Raw genomic sequence first — 21,260 nt, 5'->3', positions numbered from 1 at the left:
GGAGAAAGCTGAATAGTAGGAGAAAGCTGAGTAAGTAGGGGTTACCATCTTCCTTTTCCCGGACTTGTCCGGCGGGCGAGACTGTTAAAAATGTCCGGGATTCGGCTTTTGCGGTCCGCGGTCGCCATTCATTGTTTACATGCACACCTCTCGTTTCAATCTAACTGAATTAATTCTGATCGGTGAATCTGAATGTAGTGTTTACATGAACGCTAAACAAGTGATCGGTTGATGTGCGCTTTACCCTTGCTAAGAAAATTTCCGCTCCTCCGTGAGAGATGCGAGACCCGGCGCGTCTCAGTAATGACGCCACCGGCCTCGCGCCGTTCTCCCGCGGCCGTCAGCCTCGTCCTGCTCGCCACAGTAAACATGATGAATGGCGACTGTAGAACGCAAAAGCCGAATCCCGGACATTTTGGGTCTCTAAATCCCTGGCAAACTCATCACTTACTGAGGCTAGCCTTGTTGTTTTCAACTGTGCTCTCTAACCGGTAGGCGTGGCCTCCTAAGGCAGTGAAGCAAGTGCATTCTGGGAGTTGTAGTCTTTCATCCACATAAGCCAAAAATACATTTTCTGGCTTTTCTCAGTCTAGAAAGCTCCAAATTCAAAAATTTCTCCACATTTCTTCTACTTAAATGACCTATTTTAAATACACATTCATCTTCCCAGAGGTGAAGTATCCCTTTAATAACGGAGAAATGTGAATGCTTCTCACTAGATCTCGCAGCGATGTTATTACTTCAGTGGCGAATTCAAATGCTTTCTTTACTGGATCTCTTAGTGCTGTGTAGTGTGTATGTAACCCTCCCCAGCCGGGTACACTAGTATAATAATATTAAAGGAGCCCTGGTATCCCAGCAGTAGTAAAGGGTAATGTCTGGTCCTTCCCCTGAATAATGAACAGTTAGCTACAAGTATACTATCATAATAATTTGTTCTATAGCGCGGTGCCTCCAATTAATAAACATATATTCTCAGAGGTTTGAGAATAAAAAAAAACAGGTTGAACATAAGAAAGTTATAATAAACCCTGAGGTTTATTGAATAATCACAAAACAAACAAACAAAAAAAAAAAACAAAAAAAAAAATAAAAATAAACAAATGACAGGAATATGAAACTACTGAATAATTGACTTACACAGTGATGGAATCTTAACTGGTTCAGGGAAACCAAAAATAGTGCAACCCTTTAACTGATCCAAACTCAGTACTTCAGAGACTTAAAATAGTCAGATAAAAAAAAAACCAGTTACCTCAAATGTAAATGACTTACTCTTATTAACAACAATTAATACTTATTTGAACATATAGGACTGGTTTACTCGTTTAAACCCAAAATAACTCAAATGTCCTTCTTAAAATGACTCAATTATAATCAAATTACTCTTACATTGACTCGTTCATAACCAAATGATTCTTAAATTGACTCGTTCATAATACAATACTCTTGAATTGACTCGTTCGTAATCAAATGACTCTTATATTGACTCCTTTGTAATCAGAATACTCTTGAATTGACTCGTTTGTAATCAAATGATTCTTAAATTGACTCGTTCATAATACTCTTGAATTGACTCGTTTGTAATCAAATTACTCCGTTCACTCATTTAAAATCCCCTTCACAATGTGTCGAAACAGATTTTAAACACTCAATACCTCAATAATAAAAATGAGAACCCACAAACTTAGTCTCTAATCCAGTACAATTTCCATGAACCGTTGGTGCACTTTTCCTCCAAACGATCTGAGATTCAACAGAGCTCAGTCCAAGTGTAAATTACTCACTCATCTGCATGTGCATGAACACAAAGGCTATAATGCGCGATGGCGGTCCAAGGTCCCGAATATCTTCAAACCGAAAAAAAATCAGAAGGTAGCAATCTCAAATCAAAGATGCCCGATGAATCAGTCCTCCATTAGCCCGTGCGAATTTCCGCCAGGAGCTCCAAACGAGTCCTCCACTCTCCCTCGAGATTTCTAATTCAGTCTTCTCCTCCCCGCTCGAAATTCCGTAACGAATCGTAAACAAAATTGTTCATCAACCCAGTTCTCAGACAGCAGAGAAGAATTAGTCTGGTCCAGCGTAATGCTCATCCAACCAACAAATTATCATGCACCCTTCTCTCCTTTTCCGAACTCCCCCTTCTCTCAAAAAAAAGGAAATCCTTTTTTTTCCCCCGCAGCACAAACTCTCATTGGTTAAGAACAGATGCATACAATTTCAACATTTTTACAGAACTTAAAGGTACACTCTTGTTACAAAGCTTACATTGGTAAAACCTTTAAACAAACAATTTTGTTTTTAGAAGAAAAAAAGTAGGAAAGAAAAAAAATACTACAAACATAAAACTCACTATTTTGCCAGTGTTTTTTATTTTTTATTTTTTTTATTTATAGCCCTGATTTTTCAAAAAGGCTACATCCTTCCCCCACTTGAAAACAGCATGTCCCCATGCGAACCACTAAATTAGTAAACAGGAAATATTGGTTTCAACTTTACACTCTAGGGACTATACACGGCCATGTATTTATGTGTGACCAACACGACTGGCAAAGAGCTTGGGAATTACACCACCAAACATGAGAATTCTCATTGTTGTGACCTCTAAGGGGAACACGTTGTTGGCTTGAACACACCTCACACCCTTTAGAGGTAACCACCAGCTCACGAGTAGGAACTCCCAAGGTTGGGTAAGTAAACCTTGCCGGTGGTTTCCTTTCCCTATTAGACCTCCTCAATTGCATTTCATGCACAGGGCCAACATTTTCGTTATACCCTCTCCCACACCCAACACATTCTGGATCACCTCCTATATGGTCCAACCCCTTCAGAGATTCCGACCTCACTATTTCCTCTTCCTGGTCAGCCGGGAAACCCCCATCATTCTCACCCAACTCTGGTACCACCTCACTTCTTTCAGGAACCATCTCAAGATTTTCAACCACACTCTTTTCTTTTTCAGTTACAGCTCTCTCCCCGTAAAATAGCGACGGTTCTCCATACAGAAATGGACCATAATCATATTCGGACTCAGAGTCAGAGTCGGATTCAGACCCGACTTCCTCTGCTCCCATCTCTTGAACTCCAAGCCCATCAGAATCCTTCACTTTTCTCCCTATGAGCTTATTTCTCTTAGGAACATCACCACAAGTAGTCACCTTTTCTTCCTCCCTAACCCTCATGTGAGAGCTCACAGGAAGAATATGATCTTTATGCAAGACCTTCTTGGGTCCATCACACTTTTCTGGAGTCAGCTGGTATACAGGCAGATTTGTCAACTGTTTATCTACCACGTAAATAACTGAACTCCAGCGATCAGCCAGCTTGTGCTTCCCCCTCAGACCTAAGTTCCTGATAAACACCCTATCACCAGGGTTAAGGACACATTCATGCACCTTCTGATCATACCTTCTCTTATTAGACAAATTCTTTTTTCCAGCAGCTTCAGCCGCCAGCTCATGAGCTGCTCTCAGGTTCCTCCTCAGATTCTGTACATACACCGATGGTGACACTGAACCGCCCCCTTTGTTTGTTCCGAAACAAATGTCCACTGGCAAGCTAGGCTCACGCCCAAACATGAGAAAATACGGGGAGTACCCCGTAGCCTCATGCTGCGTACAATTATACGCATGTACTAACTGTGGGATGTACTGACTCCACTGGGCTTTCTTTTTCGGATCCAAGGTACCCAACATATTTAGGAGCGTCCGATTAAATCTTTCCGGTTGGGGATCGCCCTGAGGATGTTAGGGAGTAGTACGGGACTTCTTAATCCCCAACACGGCAAGCATATCTTTCACCAGACGACTCTCAAAGTCGGGACCCTGATCCGAATGAATCCTGGTTGGCAGACCATAATGTACAAAGTACTTCTCACACAGGATTTTAGCCACTGTCAAGGCCTTTTGATCTCGTGCAGGAAAAGCCTGCGCATAACGAGTAAAATGGTCTGTAACAACTAACACATTACTCACATTACGGCTGTCTGCTTCAATAGTCAAGAAGTCAATGCACACCAGATCAAGAGGCCCTGAGCTCTGCATGTGCTGCATGGACGCTGTCTTACGGGGCAAAGTCTTTCTCACCACACATCGTTCACAACCCCTACAATAGTGTTTCACGGCCTCCTTCATACCAGGCCAATAGAACCTGTCCTTTACCAAGGCATATGTTTTGTCAAACCCAAAATGGCCATTGTCATCATGAAGAGAGTTCAGTACATCACTACGAAGCACAGGTGGAAGCACTACTTGCTGCCGTCTATGCCCACCCTCAGGAGTGACCACTCTATACAGCAATCCGTTTGACACCATCAGATTTCCCCACTCCCTCTTCCAAAGATGAAATTCAGGCAAGTCACAGACCACGCTATCATAAGGTTTATTCTGGCTGATAGCCAAGATAATCTTAGTCAAACATGGGTCCTGCCCCTGAGCCTCCCTCAAATCAGCATCTAAATTCCTCGTCAGTGTTGGGGTAAAAGACACTACATTGCCATGAGCCTTGGTAGCCTCACTCTCCCGAGAACTCTCAAAAGGGCAGCTCCCTACCCTCGCAGTCTCCCCAGATGCCGCTGCATGGCACAAAGATCGCACCCCAGATTCTGAAATCTCCTCCCAATCTCCTCCCTCAACCTCACAAAAGTACGGGCGACGCGATAAAGAATCAGCATCCACATTTTTCCTTCCCGGTCTGTACTTAAGGCTGAAACTGTACGTAGACAACGCCGATAGCCATCGGTGTCCCGTAGCATCCAACTTGGCCGACGTTAGGAGGTACGTGAGGGGATTGTTATCAGTCCTCACCTCAAATGTAACCCCATACAAATATTCATGCAGCCTGTCTACCACAGCCCATTTTAGAGCTAAAAATTCTAGCTTATGAGCCGGATAATTTCTCTCCGAAGGGGACAAACTACGGCTGATGAACGCGACGGGACGCAGCCCCTCAGCATGTGGTTGATAAAGAACACCTCCCAACCCATCCAAGCTGGCATCCACATGTAAAACATATGGCCGCTGAGGATCTGCAAATGCCAGTATTGGGGCTTGCGTTAACCTCTGTTTCAATTCCCGGAATGCACACTCACATGACTCATCCCAACGGGACACCATAGTGTCAGCAGCTCTGCCCAGGGAATGTTTCTTCCCCGGTTCCTGTGAGACACCATCACCCAACAATTGATTCAGAGGGCGACAAAGGCTTGAATACCCCCTCACAAATCTACGGTAATACCCGCAAAACCCCAGAAATGACCTTAATTGTGTCACAGTCTGAGGCCTTGGCCAAGTAACTACCGCCTCCACTTTTGATGGGTCAGTGGAAATACCGTCTTTAGACACTACATGCCCTACATAGGTTACTGAGGTTCGACAAAATTGGCATTTGTCCACTGACAGTTTCAGACCCTCTTCACGCAGCCTATCCAGCACCTTGAGCAGCCTCATGTTATGCTCTTCTAGAGTCTATCCGAATACTATCAGGTCATCGAGGTACACCAGCACCTCCAGGAAATTCATGTCACCCACAGTACGCTCCATGACTCGTTGGAAGGTAGCTGGTGCCCCACAAATCCCCTGAGGCATCCGTTCAAACTCATAAAATCCGAGTGGACAAATGAACGCTGTTTTCTCTTTGTCCTCAGGGCTCATCGGTATCTGATAGTAACCGCTCCTCAAATCTAGCACGGTAAACCACTGGCTGCCTGAGAGACTGTGCAATGCATCCTCAATCCGCGGTACAGTATATTGGTCGGGAATGGTTCTGCGATTCAAGGTGCGATAGTCCACACACATCCTAACACTTCCTGACTTTTTCCTCACCACCACGATGGGAGACGCGTACGGACTTCTAGACTCAGAAATTATGCCACACTTTTGCAACTCAACCAAGTGTTCCCGCACATCCTCCAAGTCTTTGGGAGCTAAACGCCGAGACCTCTCTCGGAAAGGAGTGGGATCAGTCAGCCTGATTTCATGAACAGTACTGCGAGAACAACCCACATCCCATTCATGGGAAGAAAACACGTCTCTCCTTTCTAGAAGTTTCTCGCATAGTCGGCGCCTGGCCTCCAATGGAAGAGGAGAATCGCCAAAGTTAAAGGAGTCCATAGTCAGATCGTTCGACTCGGAAACAGCCCTCACAGCTGTAGACTGAGACAGCACATCTACAGGGAATACATGGGCAATAGGAGTGCCCCGTGTCACAAGCAAGCTGCGGCTAGACATATTCTTGACTGTGACTGCCACTAGGCGGTTTGACATCACAGACGCAAGCCTTAACTCTGGTCTCACCATCAGTTCTCCTAAATCAGTATTTTCAAAAGGCTGATCGATTAACACAAGCTTGTTCCCCAAGTCAGCTCGAAGTTTAGGTCTTCCCTGTATTTGACCAGTTTCCCCAGGTTTCAAAGTTACTGGCTTGTGCTGCAGAAACCAAATGGTACCATGGGGACCAGAACGGTCTTCCCGACTATCACCCTCATTAATTGTCTCATATGCAGCACGTACCACTGGATGGACAGACAGAACACTCAGAAAGTCATCTCCAGCCTCCTTTTTACAGGCTTCAAACAGCTGTCGTACTAATGTGGTATTTGTGCCCACTAAAATAGCTACTTTTTGCTCTGGCTGAGGGTCCGGACAGACTAACGCAAGGGTGTCGACCACCTGAGGTACTCCAGCAACAGCCGCAGTAAACTCCAGACGAAGGGGCAAATACCCATCGTACGGATACTTGTGCGCACTCAAACCCCAAATTTCCAAATTCTCAACAGGCTGAACAGTTAAGTGCTTCAGGTAAGTTTGATAGAAACTGCGATAAAGAATTGTCACCTGTGAACCACTGTCCAGCAAGGCCTTAGTATAAACCCCTTCAATTTGTACAGGGACTTCCAAAGATGGCCCCACCAGTCCAACAGGAAGACCATGAACATCTGTACTCGTTGAAGACAAAGAATCGGAACGGGTGGTAGCCGGAGCTCTGAGCCGTTCCTTCACAGAGCTCCGTTGAAGTTTCCCGCCAACCTGCTCCGTCTAATCAGTTTCTGGTTCACTTTACGCAGATCCTCTACCCCTTGACACTCCCTTCGAGTGTGGCCATCTTCTCCACACTTGTAACAGAAAATCCCTGCCCTGGAAATGACGTCTGAGCCTTTACTTGCAGCTGCAGTGGAAAACCCAGACGCCTTAGCAGGTCCCACACAAGGGATCTGTGTAGTGACATCGCCTACAGGTAGAGACGTGACATTTTTCAACAGCTTGCCTACCTGAGTGGTCAATTCCTTTACCTCTCTTTTCAACACCTCTACATCATCCAAAGCAGACCCCATTTGCATAGCCACAGCAGGTTTAGAATTTACAACAGGCTTAGCACTAGCCCGTGTGCTTATCCAATTTTCCTCCTCTCTGACTTCACGCAGCAGCTGAGAAAACCCAGGTGGATCACGCAAACTGTACATCATTCTAAGCCTCAACGCTACTGTATCCGATGTAAGGGCACCTTTAACAACCTGTTCCATACGTTTCCGATTCAGGTCTTCCACTTTGATACCCCCTTTTAAGAAGAGACGATGGAGGATCTTGTCCAGCCGATACAAGTAGCTTGAGAGCTTTTCACCAGGCTCTTGGTAAGTACAGCTGAACTTCACAGTAAGATCTGTCTCACTTTCCGTACTACCATAAGCGGTATCTAAGGCCATTAGATAATCTGTGACCGTGGCCTCTGAACTACCCATTTTAACAAAACGGACTATGTCAGCTGCAGGCCCCCTCAAACTTTCCACAATTCTTTGCTTTTTGGTGGACTCAGCACACTGCCATTCACTAACCATCTGTGTGGCCTGTTCCATCCAAGAGTCATAATCATCTTCTCCTGAGGGAACAGGTTGTAGGCCAGAAAACACCCGTAGTTTGCGATAACTCAAAGACTCAACAGGCGCCTGAGTACACTTTTCCACCAGCCGATCGAGGGCGTGTACTAAATTTGCACTTACATTAGCAGGTTGGTCAGAACTAATCAGAGGCCTCACATCATCTAAGGACCTACCCTCCTGATTCAGCCAACTCATTAATTTTTCCTGAAAATCACTGCTCTTTTCAGTCAGCTCAGGGGCCACCTCACATGTAGGGACATGTACCCCCCATGGCCCCACAACTCCAGTAATGCCTACTTCTGGTGGAACAGTGTTAACGTCGATCTCCAGGCTAGTTTCCACCAACAAGAACATCTGCAAACCAGTGGTGTCCCCACGACGCCCCCGTACTTTAGGGCAACCAAACACTTTCACTGAGTTTAGCACTTCTGCAATGGTATCCTCAGCCATATCAATTGGCACCCTGCTAAGAATTACACATTTGTGAGGATCGAGCTTAGCCTGGCGGCTCCACTCACCAGCCTTAGACAGGTCCATAATTCACCCCAAAAAAAATTGTATTCACCACAGGGAAAAGAGATCCCAGCGGTGCCTCCAAAATGTAACCCTCCCCAGCCGGGTACACTAGTATAATAATATTAAAGGAGCCCTGGTATCCCAGCAGTAGTAAAGGGTAATGTCTGGTCCTTCCCCTGAATAATGAACAGTTAGCTACAAGTATACTATCATAATAATTTGTTCTATAGCGCGGTGCCTCCAATTAATAAACATATATTCTCAGAGGTTTGAGAATAAAAAAAAACAGGTTGAACATAAGAAAGTTATAATAAACCCTGAGGTTTATTGAATAATCACAAAACAAACAAAAAAAAATAAATAAAAAAAATAAACAAATAACAGGAATATGAAACTACTGAATAATTGACTTACACAGTGATGGAATCTTAACTGGTTCAGGGAAACCAAAAATAGTGCAACCCTTTAACTGATCCAAACTCAGTACTTCAGAGACTTAAAATAGTCAGATAAAAAAAAAACCAGTTACCTCAAATGTAAATGACTTACTCTTATTAACAACAATTAATACTTATTTGAACATATAGGACTGGTTTACTCGTTTAAACCCAAAATAACTCAAATGTCCTTCTTAAAATGACTCAATTATAATCAAATTACTCTTACATTGACTCGTTCATAACCAAATGATTCTTAAATTGACTCGTTCATAATACAATACTCTTGAATTGACTCGTTCGTAATCAAATGACTCTTATATTGACTCCTTTGTAATCAGAATACTCTTGAATTGACTCGTTTGTAATCAAATGATTCTTAAATTGACTCGTTCATAATACTCTTGAATTGACTCGTTTGTAATCAAATTACTCCGTTCACTCATTTAAAATCCCCTTCACAATGTGTCGAAACAGATTTTAAACACTCAATACCTCAATAATAAAAATGAGAACCCACAAACTTAGTCTCTAATCCAGTACAATTTCCATGAACCGTTGGTGCACTTTTCCTCCAAACGATCTGAGATTCAACAGAGCTCAGTCCAAGTGTAAATTACTCACTCATCTGCATGTGCATGAACACAAAGGCTATAATGCGCGATGGCGGTCCAAGGTCCCGAATATCTTCAAACCGAAAAAAAATCAGAAGGTAGCAATCTCAAATCAAAGATGCCCGATGAATCAGTCCTCCATTAGCCCGTGCGAATTTCCGCCAGGAGCTCCAAACGAGTCCTCCACTCTCCCTCGAGATTTCTAATTCAGTCTTCTCCTCCCCGCTCGAAATTCCGTAACGAATCGTAAACAAAATTGTTCATCAACCCAGTTCTCAGACAGCAGAGAAGAATTAGTCTGGTCCAGCGTAATGCTCATCCAACCAACAAATTATCACGCACCCTTCTCTCCTTTTCCGAACTCCCCCTTCTCTCAAAAAAAAGGAAATCCTTTTTTTTCCCCCGCAGCACAAACTCTCATTGGTTAAGAACAGATGCATACAATTTCAACATTTTTACAGAACTTAAAGGTACACTCTTGTTACAAAGCTTACATTGGTAAAACCTTTAAACAAACAATTTTGTTTTTAGAAGAAAAAAAATAGGAAAGAAAAAAAAATACTACAAACATAAAACTCACTATTTTGCCAGTGTTTTTTATTTTTTATTTTTTTTATTTATAGCCCTGATTTTTCAAAAAGGCTACAGTAACAGTGTCGCTTGATCAAGATCGGCTCGCGCTGCACTGGTCCAAACTATTTAATGGTCCGTGAAGCACAAAATAACGAGTAGCGCAGTTTTGTTCCGTTTTTATTACGTTTGCCATTTGATGTTGGGCGCCAGCGTCTCTTACATTATGCGCTTGCCGCGCGCCTGCATTTGAAAATTTGTGTTTTCATTTCTTCTTCGCTGCTCTAAACAGTGGTTGCTTGTGGCAACAGCACAACTTCCTGTGTTGCCACAAGCAACCACTGTTTAGAGCAGCGAAGAAGAATTGATCTCCGATTTGCAGCGTTAAGCAAAGTTATCGTGCATAACTAGGTATTGTTTAATAAAATGGTATCGGATCGGTACATGGGTAGATGTACTCGCCGATACCGATGCCAGAATTTTTATTGGTATCGGCGGCATTTCCGATACTAGTACCGGAATCGGAACAACACTAAAAAAAACACGTATTTTTTTAATGTTTGATTGTATTTTATTGTATTTTATTGTATTTTATAATGTTTAAGTATATTTTAAATATTTGCTCTATTAGGTAGGAAATATACATAAATTGAATAAAGTTACACCTCTCAGACTTCACTGTAATTTTCTCTGACATTTTTCTTTGATTTGATTTTTTTACATTAATGTATCACAGAAGCGGGTTTATTAGGCTGCTGTCGCTTTAAGATCTGATGTATACAAATGCGGATCTGGATCTGACAAGCATCTGATGTTGTCAACTCTTTGCGGTCATTTAACACTTTTTAACTAATTTAATACTGTGCTTACGAGGATACTCGACAAACTGAACATTTTGGCATACTTTTGTGTGTTTTTGTTCAAGCGTGAAAGAGAAGCAGCTGCGCGCTGTCTAAAGCGGCATTCTGAGCGCACGAGTCCTGTGTGTGTGTGTGTGTGTGTGTGTGTTGCGTGTATCACACAGAGAGGAGATATTAAGACAGCGCGCCGCCAGTACAGATTTAAATTCTTATTTTTTGTGTTTTATCACTCTTGAATTGTTTATTAGCACTGGAATGAATGATAGCGTGATAAAATAATATAGAGCAGCCAATGGATGAAAGAAAATATCTGATGCTGCATTAATTGCGTTAAATATTTTTAACGCGTTGAACTGAAATAATTAATCGCATGCGGTAACGTGTTCATTTTGACAGCCCTAATTTTTGTATAATAAAACATAAACATTAATATCTATGGCGAGCCGCGAGTCACGCAGGCACTGGGCAACTCCACAGTCGAGCCGACCCCGGGATAAAATAGTCAGAATATAAACACTTATTATAGGCGTACCGTAGTGATTCAGGATAAGTCAAAAACACGGTTTGGAAAATGGATTCATGATGTACTGATACAACAGCGTTCTGTTGCGCATGCATGAATTTAACTGAGTTGTACATGACCATGCACTCGCACAAATGCGACCACATAAAATTTGAACTCGCACATTCTCAAAAAATGGTCGCAGTCTGGAACCCTGCAGGAGTAACAGGGTTGAGTGAAACATGTAGGACACAGATAATGCTAATAAAATAGTTAATTTAAAGCCAGTTGAAGTTATGGCCACTCTACACTTTGAGCTTGTGAAGTTTCTACAGACACTGCAATGGCCGTGGAATGACGTCACATTCTCTGGCAGCTTTTTTACAAACACAAGTTCAACATATAACAAATAATAATTATTCAAAATGTAAAAGTAAACAATCCAATCCACTTGAATGCTAAACGCTTGTTATTTCTCACAGGGTAATTCACTTGAGCTTGTGTTTCTGGCGTCCCACTTTCACATGCGCATGAATGGAAGTCAGTGCAAGAAAAAGTCTAGTGTGAACGGCCATTAATAATTAAAACATTTTAGTAAAATAAATATCAATCTCAAAGTTGGTATCGAAACATGGCAGTATTGTATATTTTAATGTTAATATCATGTTAGATAATTGTGTCAATGATCAAATAAATTCAATAGTTCTTGCTAAAGAAACATGAGATTTGTGCCTATAATGTTTTAAATAATAATTGGATGATAAATTTACCTTGTTCATGGAAAGTTTCAAGGACATATAATCAATTTATAAAAAGGCATCAAATTATCATAATATTTTATAGCAGTTGTCTACTTTCTACTATTACATCAGGGCTCACTTTCATGTCTTTCATTTTATATTTCTCTCATTAATTATTATTATTATTTTGATGTACTGAAAATTAAATGTGTGGTTTTTTTTTTTTTTGAAGTGGAGGAGGAGAGTGAAGAACTGAGAGAAGTGAAGGAGGAGAGTGAAGAACTGAGTGAAGTGAAGGAGGAACATCATGTCAATCCTGGAGAAAAACCTTTGAGTAGCTCAAAGACTAAAAAGACATTTTTAAAGAAAAGAAGAGCCAAGAAATCTTTCACCTGCACTCAGTGTGGGAAGAGTCTCACAACCAAACAATTTCTTGAGATTCACATCAGAGTTCATACTGGAGAGAAGCCGTTCACATGTGATCAATGTGGGAAGAGTTTCAGTCAATTATCATCCCTTAATGTTCACATGAGGATCCACACTGGAGAGAAGCCGTTCACATGTGATCAGTGTGGGAAGAGTTTCAGTCATTCATCACACTTTAATCTTCACATGAGGATTCACACCGGAGAGAAGCCGTTCTCATGTGATCAATGCGGCAAAACATTTCTCTGTGCATCAAACCTGAAGAAACACCTGAGAGTTCATACGAAGGAGAAGCCGCATTCATGTTGTGTGTGTGGAAAGAGTTTTTCACGGCTGCAATATTTACACACACATCAGAAAATTCACACTGGGGTGAGAGAGTATGTGTGCTTTGAGTGTGAGAAGACTTTTACTACAGCGGACGGTTTAAAACAGCACCAGAGAATTCACACTGGAGAAAAACCTTACAAGTGTTCACACTGTGACAAGAGATTCAATCAGTCAGAACATCTGAAAACACATGAGAGGATCCACACTGGAGAAAAACCTTACAAGTGTTCACACTGTGACAAGAGATTTAGTCTGTCATCATCTCTGAAAACACATGAGAGGATCCACACTGGAGAAAAACCTTACAAGTGTTCACACTGTGACAAGAGATTCAAACACTTAACAAGTTTGATAACACATAAGAGGATCCACACTGGAGAAAAACCTTACAAGTGTTCACACTGTGACAAGAGATTCAATCAGTCAGAACATCTGAAAACACACGAGAGGATCCACACTGGAGAAAAACCTTACAAGTGTTCACACTGTGACAAGAGATTCAGTGTGTCATCATCTCTGAAAACACATGAGATGATTCACACTGGAGAAAAACCTTACAAGTGTTCACACTGTGACAAGAGATTCAGTCTGTCATCACATCTGAGATCACATGAGAGGATTCACACTGGAGAAAAACCTTACAAGTGTCCACACTGTGACAAAAGATTCAGAGTGTCATCATCTCTAAAAAAACATGAGAGGATCCACACTGGAGAGAAGCCGCACACATGTGATCAGTGTGGAAAGAGTTTCTCTATTAAAACTAACCTGAAGCGACACATGAAGATCCATGCAGTGGAGAAACCACATCACCGCATACATCGTTAAAATAGTCCAACAGACTACAGTGGCTCAACCTTAAGTTTATCAAGCGACGAGAATACCCCGCTCTCCCCTACGTAATATTTACATATGATTTGACAGTTTACTTGAAGAAATACCTAAAAAATCTGAAAATTCAACTGAAAGTAAATACTGGTTTAGAAAATATTAAGCACGATTTCCAAAATCTTGTGCAATGCCACGTGTTCTAATTTAGATGGTATTAAATTTTTGTATTTTGCATGGATTAGACAACACAGTTCTGTTCCACAAAATTAAAATTAAATGTGTGTGTGTGTGTAAACATTCTCAGCATGAAATGTTTCTGTTCGTGTGGGTTAACTGCACCATCACATGTGTTATGCTCTGCTCTGCCTCAGAACAGCTGTATTCTTATATTGGGTCCCTTATGCCTCGTTTCCACTGAGAAGTACGGTACGGGACAGTACGGTACAGTACGGGTCTGTTAACCATGATCTGGCTAGCGTTTCCACTGCCAACAGTACCCTTACTTGATAGGCGTGGTGTTTCGATCGACGTCATTTTCGCGCGAAGAAGAACATAGTAAACTACAATGGATGACATACAGCAGATCTTGTTCTTTCTCCTCGACATGTTTCTCACAAGAAGACAAGTGTCGACATTAGACTTTTCTCAATATCAAGTACGCAAAGTTTGTACTTGCCATGTGCGACTCCTACATGGTACAGCGCGTTCTTAAAAGCGTCACTCAGCTCGCTCTGCTACTCCGGATATCTCTGTTAACTTACTCTGTATGTACATTTTAAGCAACAATAAAACGAAATATGTTATAAAACACCACTCTGCCTCTTTTCGTTTTCATTTAAATAAATTAAACATTATAGGGACACAAATGTGGTTCATGCGCAACGCATATTGATTATTCACTGCACGTTATACGTTATTCTATTTATTACAAAACGAAATTTAAAACACAACCCTAACGTTACCTCTTTTTGTTTAAATAATTGTTTTTTTTACATATTCCAGGCAATATATGCATTTGTACAAATGTTGCAATAAACATCAGTGATAATCTTGTAATAAAAAAATGACAAGAAACCATATTTCTTTTTGTAAAATTTCAGTTTTATAAATAATAGCCTATATAAAAGTTTAAGTAAAAGGTACAAGAAGCTATACAATAAGAAATAAAGCCAACAAGTCAAATATCCAAATGCAGCGCTCTAGTCTAACATTACAAGTAAAGTTAAATACAAATAGCCTATAACGTTAATATGAAACTAAACTTAGCCCTCAGCCAAAACGATTGACAGGGAACTCATTACATATTCACAAGACCAAAGATCGCCCGTTAGGTCTACACAAGACGAATTATATCTCATGTTTAACCACTACCGTCGGAGTCAGCGACGAACGTCAGAAGAACTAGCCGAAGAAAGGCTCATCCAGCCGGGAAACATGAGCGCCGAGCGCCCGCTGATCGCATGGATCTAAAAAACCGGGGGGAAAAAAAATCATCTTTATAAATAAATCACAGATTTGGGCTTTAAAGGGGGGGTACCATGGTGTTTCATGTATTCAGAGTTGTTTACACTGTTAAAGAGATGGATTCTCATGTTAAACATGGGCAAAGTTTTAAAAAAATATTTTGGACGAATGACGGAGAATTTCTGTGCCTAAAATCTTACTTCCGGGTTGGTACAAGTTTCGGCTGGGTTCTTTTCGAACGTGGATCTAATGACGTAGATCAGAGTGGAACTCCTTATATAAGCATTTCTCTTGGAAAAGCTCGCCCGCGCGCACTTCGACCAGAGGAGAGCGAGACCGCGCACATCAACGCGCTTCAACAGGAAATCATCGGCAGCCAGCGTTGCATAGGATTTGTTCAAGAATGTCTCCAAAAAAGTGTGTTTTTGGATGTGAGGGAAAGCTTACCGTGTCCACCAGCTTTCCAAAGAACCCAGGGTAACAGGAACAGTGGATGCCGTTTGTTTTTCCGGGGCAGCAACGGAGTGTAGGAAGTGCGGTTGTGTGTTCTGGCCATTTCAGTGACGAATGTTTTATTAACAAGGCTCAGGTCGACGCTGGATTTGCAAATCGTTTGCTATTAAAACGTGGAGTGGTCCCAGTGATAAAAGACCCCATTCACTACCGCTTGACTCTATAGCACCGCCTCCAGGACTTCGGCTTTTTCCGGAGAGAATCGGAAAGCTGAATTTTTCATTTATAAATATAATAAAACTAAACACTTTTTTGAGATATTAAGGATGCACTACTACTCTATAGGTACTCAAGATTAACATGAGATTAGGTGAAACTGTGCATGTTATGTACCCTTTAAACAACTACATTCTCGCCTGAAAAACTATTAAAATTACATTTCGTGATACAGTAACAGTAGTATTATATTAAACTGTATATTAAAAAACGGCGCTTCTTATGTTGTCATTCTCCTTGTAGCATGCGCAAGTGACGATTCTCTGTCAGCCAATCAACGTCCTGCAGTGAGTCTAGCTCCACCTTTTAGTACCGTTCCACTGTGCTAGGTACCCCAATGGAAGGGTACCTAAAAAGTGGTACGGTACGGTTCGGCATTTTGGTACCATTCACAACTTTTGATAGTGGAAACGCAAATAAATGCGTACCGTTCCGTACTGTACCGCTCAGTGGAAACGAGCCATTAGAAGCTGGATTGGGTCCCTTAGCCCTACAATCTAAGAAAGAAGTAAAGAGCCTAGGTGTCATTTTTTTAACCACAATGCTCCAAAAAATTGTAATTCTTACCAAGTGAGGTGAAGTGAGTTTACTAGCATTCACATTTTTAAAAGGCAGGTTAAGAGAGACAAGGAAGAGTGTTTAGAGAGGTACTGGCATGGCTTTGAGTGTTTGCTCAACTGAGCCGGATGCAAGAAACCCTATTATGAGGAAACTTTTTGGTTCTACAGCTCAATGTAAGTTGTATATATTTTGTAATACTATGTTTATTATATTAGTAATTTAGTAAGTAATTTTAATTTATAAAGCACATTTACACACAGCGCAAAACTGACCAAAGTGCTGTAAAATGAATAACTAAAAAGACAAGTAAAAAAAAAAAAACCTCCTTGAACTGCCACCTTATCGTGGTGGAGGGGTTTGAGTACCCGAACAACCCTAGGAGCTATGTTTTCTGGGGCTATATGCCCCTGGTAGGGTCTCCTAAGGCAAACAGGTCCTAGGCGACGGGTCAGACTTAGAGCGGTTCAAAACCCTTTATGAGGACTATACACTTGAGGACCGTGACGTCGCCCGGCATGGCACAGCTGGGGCCCCACCCTGAAGCCAGGCCCGGGGTTGGGGCTTGTATGCGAGCGCCTGGTGGTCAGGCCTCCCCCATGGGGTCCGGCTGGGCTCAGCCCGAAGGAGCGACGTGGGGCCACCCTCCCGTGGACCCACCACCTGCAGGAGGGACCGTAAGGAGCCGGTGCATAGTGGATCGGGCGGCAGTCGAAGGCGGGGGCCTCGACAACCCGATCCCTGGACGCAGAATCTAGCTCTAGGGACATGGAATGTCACCTCTCTGGCGGGGAAGGAGCCTGAGATTGTGTGTGAGATTCAGAGATTCCGACTAGAGATAGTTGGGATCACCTCCACGCACGGCTTGGGCTCTGGAACCACACTCCTCGAGAGAGGTTGGACTCTTCACCACTCTGGAGTTGCCCATGGTGAGAGGCGGCGGGCTGGTATGGGTTTGCTTATAGCCCCCCAGCTCAGCCGCCATGTGTTGAAGTTTACCCCGGTGAACGAGAGGGTCGCTTCCCTGCACCTTCGGGTCGGGGATAGGTCTCTCACTGTCGTGTGCGCCTATGGGCCAAACGGCAGTGTAGAGTACCCAGACTTCTTGGAGACTTGGGAGGGGTGCTGGAAAGTGCTCCAACTGGGGACTCCGTCGTTCTACTGAGGGACTTCAAAGCCCACGTGGGCAGCGACAGTGACACCTTGGAGGGGCGTGATTGGGAGGAACGGCCCCCCTGATCTGAACCCGATTGGTGTTCTGTTATTGGACTTCTGTGCTAGTTACAGCTTGCCCATAACAAACACCATGTTCAAGCATAAGTGTGTCCATCAGTGCACATGGCACCAGGACACCCTACGCCGGAGGTCGACTTTGTGGTTGTTTCATCTGACCTCCAGCCGTATGTCTTGGACACTCAGGTGAAGAGAGGGGCGGAGCTGTCAACTGATCACCACCTGGTGGTGAGTTGGATCCGATGGCGGGGGAGGAAGCTGGACAGACTCGGCAGACCAAAACGTACTGTGAGGGTATGTTGGGAACGTTTGGCCGAATCCCCTGTCAGAGAGATCTTCAACTTCCACCTCCGGCAGAGCTTCGACCAGATCCCAAGGGAGTCTGGAGATATTGAGTCCGAGTGGACCATGTTCTCCACCTCCATTGTCAACGCGGCCACTCGGAGCTGGTACCTGCCTGGGCAGCAATCCCCGAACCCGGTGGGGGACACCGGAAGTAAGGGATGCCGTAAAGCTGAAGGAGTCCTATCGGGCCAGGCTGGCTTGTGGGACGCCTGAGGCAGCTGACAGGTACCGAGAGGCCAAGCGGACTGCAGCCCGGGTGGTTGTGGAGGCAAAAAATCGGCCTGGGAGGAGTTCGGTGAGGCCATGGAGAAGGAAACCGGTCGGCCTCGAAGAGATTATGGCAAACCGTCCGGCGCCTCAGGAGGGGGAAGCAGTGCCCTACCAATGCTGTTTTCAGTGGAGGTGGGCAGCTGTTGACCTCGACTGGGGATGTCATCGGACGGTGGAAGGAATACTTCGAGGATCTCCTCAATCCCACCGTCACGTCTTCCATTGAGGAAGCAGAGGCTGAGGGCTCAGGGGTGGACTCGTCCATCACCCAAGCTGAAGTCACTGAGGTAGTCAAGAAACTACTCGGTGGCAAGGCCATGATTTCTTCTCTGCTCCATGGCCATGGTGGATGAGATCCGCCCTGAGTACCTCAAGTCTCTGGATGTTGTGGGGCTGTCTTGGCTGACACGCCTTTGCAACATCGCGTGGCGGTCGGGGACAGTGCCTTTGGACTGGCAGAACCCCTGGCGGGGGCCCTTTGCTAAGGGCTATCCGGTCCCTGTACGACCAGAGCAGGAGCTTGGTTCGCATTGCCGGCAGTAAGTCAGACTTGTTCCCGGTTCGTTTTGGACTCCGGCAGGGCTGCCCTTTGCCGCTGGTTCTGTTCATAATGTTTATTAACAGAATTTATAGGCGCAGCCAGGGGCCGGAGGGTGTCAGGTTTGGGGACCACATGATCTCATCTCTGCTCTTTGCGAATGATGTTGTCATGCTGGCCTCATCAGACCAGAACCTTCAGCATGCACTGGGACGGTTTGCAGCCGAGTGTGAAGCGGCTGGGATGATAATCAGCCCCTCCAAATCCGAGGCCATGGTTCTCAGCCAGAAAAAGGTATTCACGAGTGAGGGAAGGCTGGAACGGGAGATTGACAGACGGATCGGTGCAGCTTCTGCAGTAATGCAGTCGATGTACCGGTCTGTTGTGGTGAAGAAAGCGGCGAAGCTTTCGATTTACCGGTCAATCTATGTTCCTACTCTCACCTATGGTCATGAGCTTTGGGTCATGACCTAAAGGACAAGATCCCGGATACAGGCGGCCGAAATGAGCTTTCTCCGCAGGGTGGCTGGGCGATCCATTAGAGATAGGGTGAGCAGCTCGGTCACTCGGGAGGAGCTCAGAGTAGAGCCGCTGCTCCTCCACATCGAGAGGGGTCAGCTGAGGTGGCTCGGGCATCTGTTCCTGATGCCTCCTGGTCGCCTTCCCGGGAAGGTGTTCCGGGCATGTCCCGACGGGAGGAGGCCCCGAGGAAGACCAAGGACACGCAGAGCTCAGAGTAGAGCCGCTGCTCCTCCACATCGAGAGGGGTCAGCTGAGGTGGCTCGGGCATCTGTTCCTGATGCCTCCTGGTCGCCTTCCCGGGAAGGTGTTCCGGGCATGTCCCGACGGGAGGAGGCCCCGAGGAAGACCAAGGACACGCTGGAGGGACTATGTCTCCCGGCTGGCCTGGGAACGCCTCGGTGTCTCCCCGGAAGAGCTGGAGGAAGTGTCCAGGGAGAGGGAGGTCTGGGCATCCCTGCTTAGACTGCTACCCCCGCGACCCGGCCCCGGATAAGCGGACGAAGATGGATGGATGGATGGACAAGTAAAAAATAAAAGGCATAGAATCAATAATCCTAATTATAGAAAACATAAATAAAAAGAAAACCTTCAATACCAGGGCACATAACACAGAAATACAAAAAAACAAACAGGAGTGCCAGGTTAGGGAACAAGAACGGCCAAAGAATAAAGATTGCGGGCCCAAGCCGGTGGCACCGCCACCCTGGTGCCTTTAGTTACACAGCGGTGAGAAGTAAGGTACACTCGTGAATGTTTATTTTAGTACACCAAAACCACACTATAAAAGAATCGTGTAAAAGCAGTAAACCAGATTATTCCTTGTGACATTAAAAAATAAAATGGATATGAGAACGTAACCTACAACTAAATTAACGTTATCTTATATAATTTCTAAACATTTTTATTTAGTTTTGTGAACCTTTTTATAAAACATGGCCATTTATTTTTATTTAAAGGGCTTATGTCTGCTATTGTAGGCTCATTTTGTTAATGTAAGCAACTAATTTAGACGCAAGAACTGGGTGCCGGTGCTGTGAGATGTACATGCTCGGCCAGATTCGGCTCGAAGTCGTGCATCTTCGGATGCGGAGCCGTGCGCACTAAAAAGCTGCGCACTGCACACCGCCACGCAAAATTTGGCCTTGCGCACCCAGCGCACACGACCGCCCACACCGCAATGATGAAATTTTTGCCGTGCACACCCTTGCGCTCGTGCGTCTGCACATAAATAAGAGATGCTTTATTTCCAGTTTTATAGTCTTATTGTCTTATTGACATGAAAAAAAGTTTTTGTTCTGTTTTTCTGAATTAACAACATAATTATCTCAGAATTATGAGATAATTTTTCATTTAAAAAAAATTGCTCTGTTTTTCTGAATTAATGACTTAATTATCTCAGAATTCTGAGATAATTAAGTCGTTAATTCAGAAAAACAGAACATTTTTTTTTATAAAAATGATCTCATAATTCTGAGATAAGTCATTAATTCAGAAAAACAGAGCAAATATTTTTATTTCAAGAAAAAAATATCTCAGAATTGAGATAATTAAGTAATTAATTCATAAAAACAGAGCAAAAACTTAGTTTCATGAAAAATTATCTCGTAATTCTGAGATAATTAACTGAGATAAAACAGAGTAGATTTTTTTCCTCAAGTGAATGCAATACGCTTCCGTATAATGGTCTTATAAGCTGTCTTTTAAATATTTTGTAGAATTCAACTGGAATCCCATCTAGCCCTGCCCTTTACCGCTATTGATATCCCCTATAGCTTCACTAAGATCTTCTACTGTTAATGGACTAATGCGGATTTCTCGTCTTCTGATATAATCTCAAATATGATACTGGATATCAAGGGTGAAACTGTTAATAATGAAGACAGACAGCAATCTCATTCA

The 21,260-nt window shown here is 43.6% G+C and overlaps 3 protein-coding genes across 4 annotated transcripts in view; 1 reads left to right on the top strand and 2 right to left on the bottom strand.

Annotated features, from left to right (window-relative positions):
• LOC307156242 (uncharacterized protein) overlaps positions 1-14,514 on the top strand; it is a 62,552-nt gene extending 48,038 nt beyond the window's left edge. The window contains exon 3 of the mRNA XM_079867538.1: positions 12,348-14,514. Within this exon, the coding sequence (XP_079723664.1) occupies positions 12,348-13,699 (1,352 nt within the window). The 3' untranslated portion in view covers positions 13,700-14,514. The remainder of the gene's footprint in view (positions 1-12,347) is intronic.
• The window catches only part of LOC307156058 (uncharacterized protein), a 488,898-nt gene that overhangs the window by 391,281 nt on the left and 76,357 nt on the right, over positions 1-21,260 (bottom strand). The window lies entirely within an intron of this gene.
• Positions 1-21,260, bottom strand: part of LOC307156367 (uncharacterized protein) — a 1,306,365-nt gene that overhangs the window by 1,216,414 nt on the left and 68,691 nt on the right. The window lies entirely within an intron of this gene.

The sequence above is a fragment of the Squalius cephalus genome (genome assembly GCF_949319135.1).
Source record: "Squalius cephalus genome assembly, chromosome: 1".
Taxonomy (NCBI): domain Eukaryota; kingdom Metazoa; phylum Chordata; class Actinopteri; order Cypriniformes; family Leuciscidae; genus Squalius; species Squalius cephalus.
The sequence above is the reverse complement of the archived record's forward strand: the minus strand, read 5'-3'. Positions and strand labels throughout refer to the sequence as shown.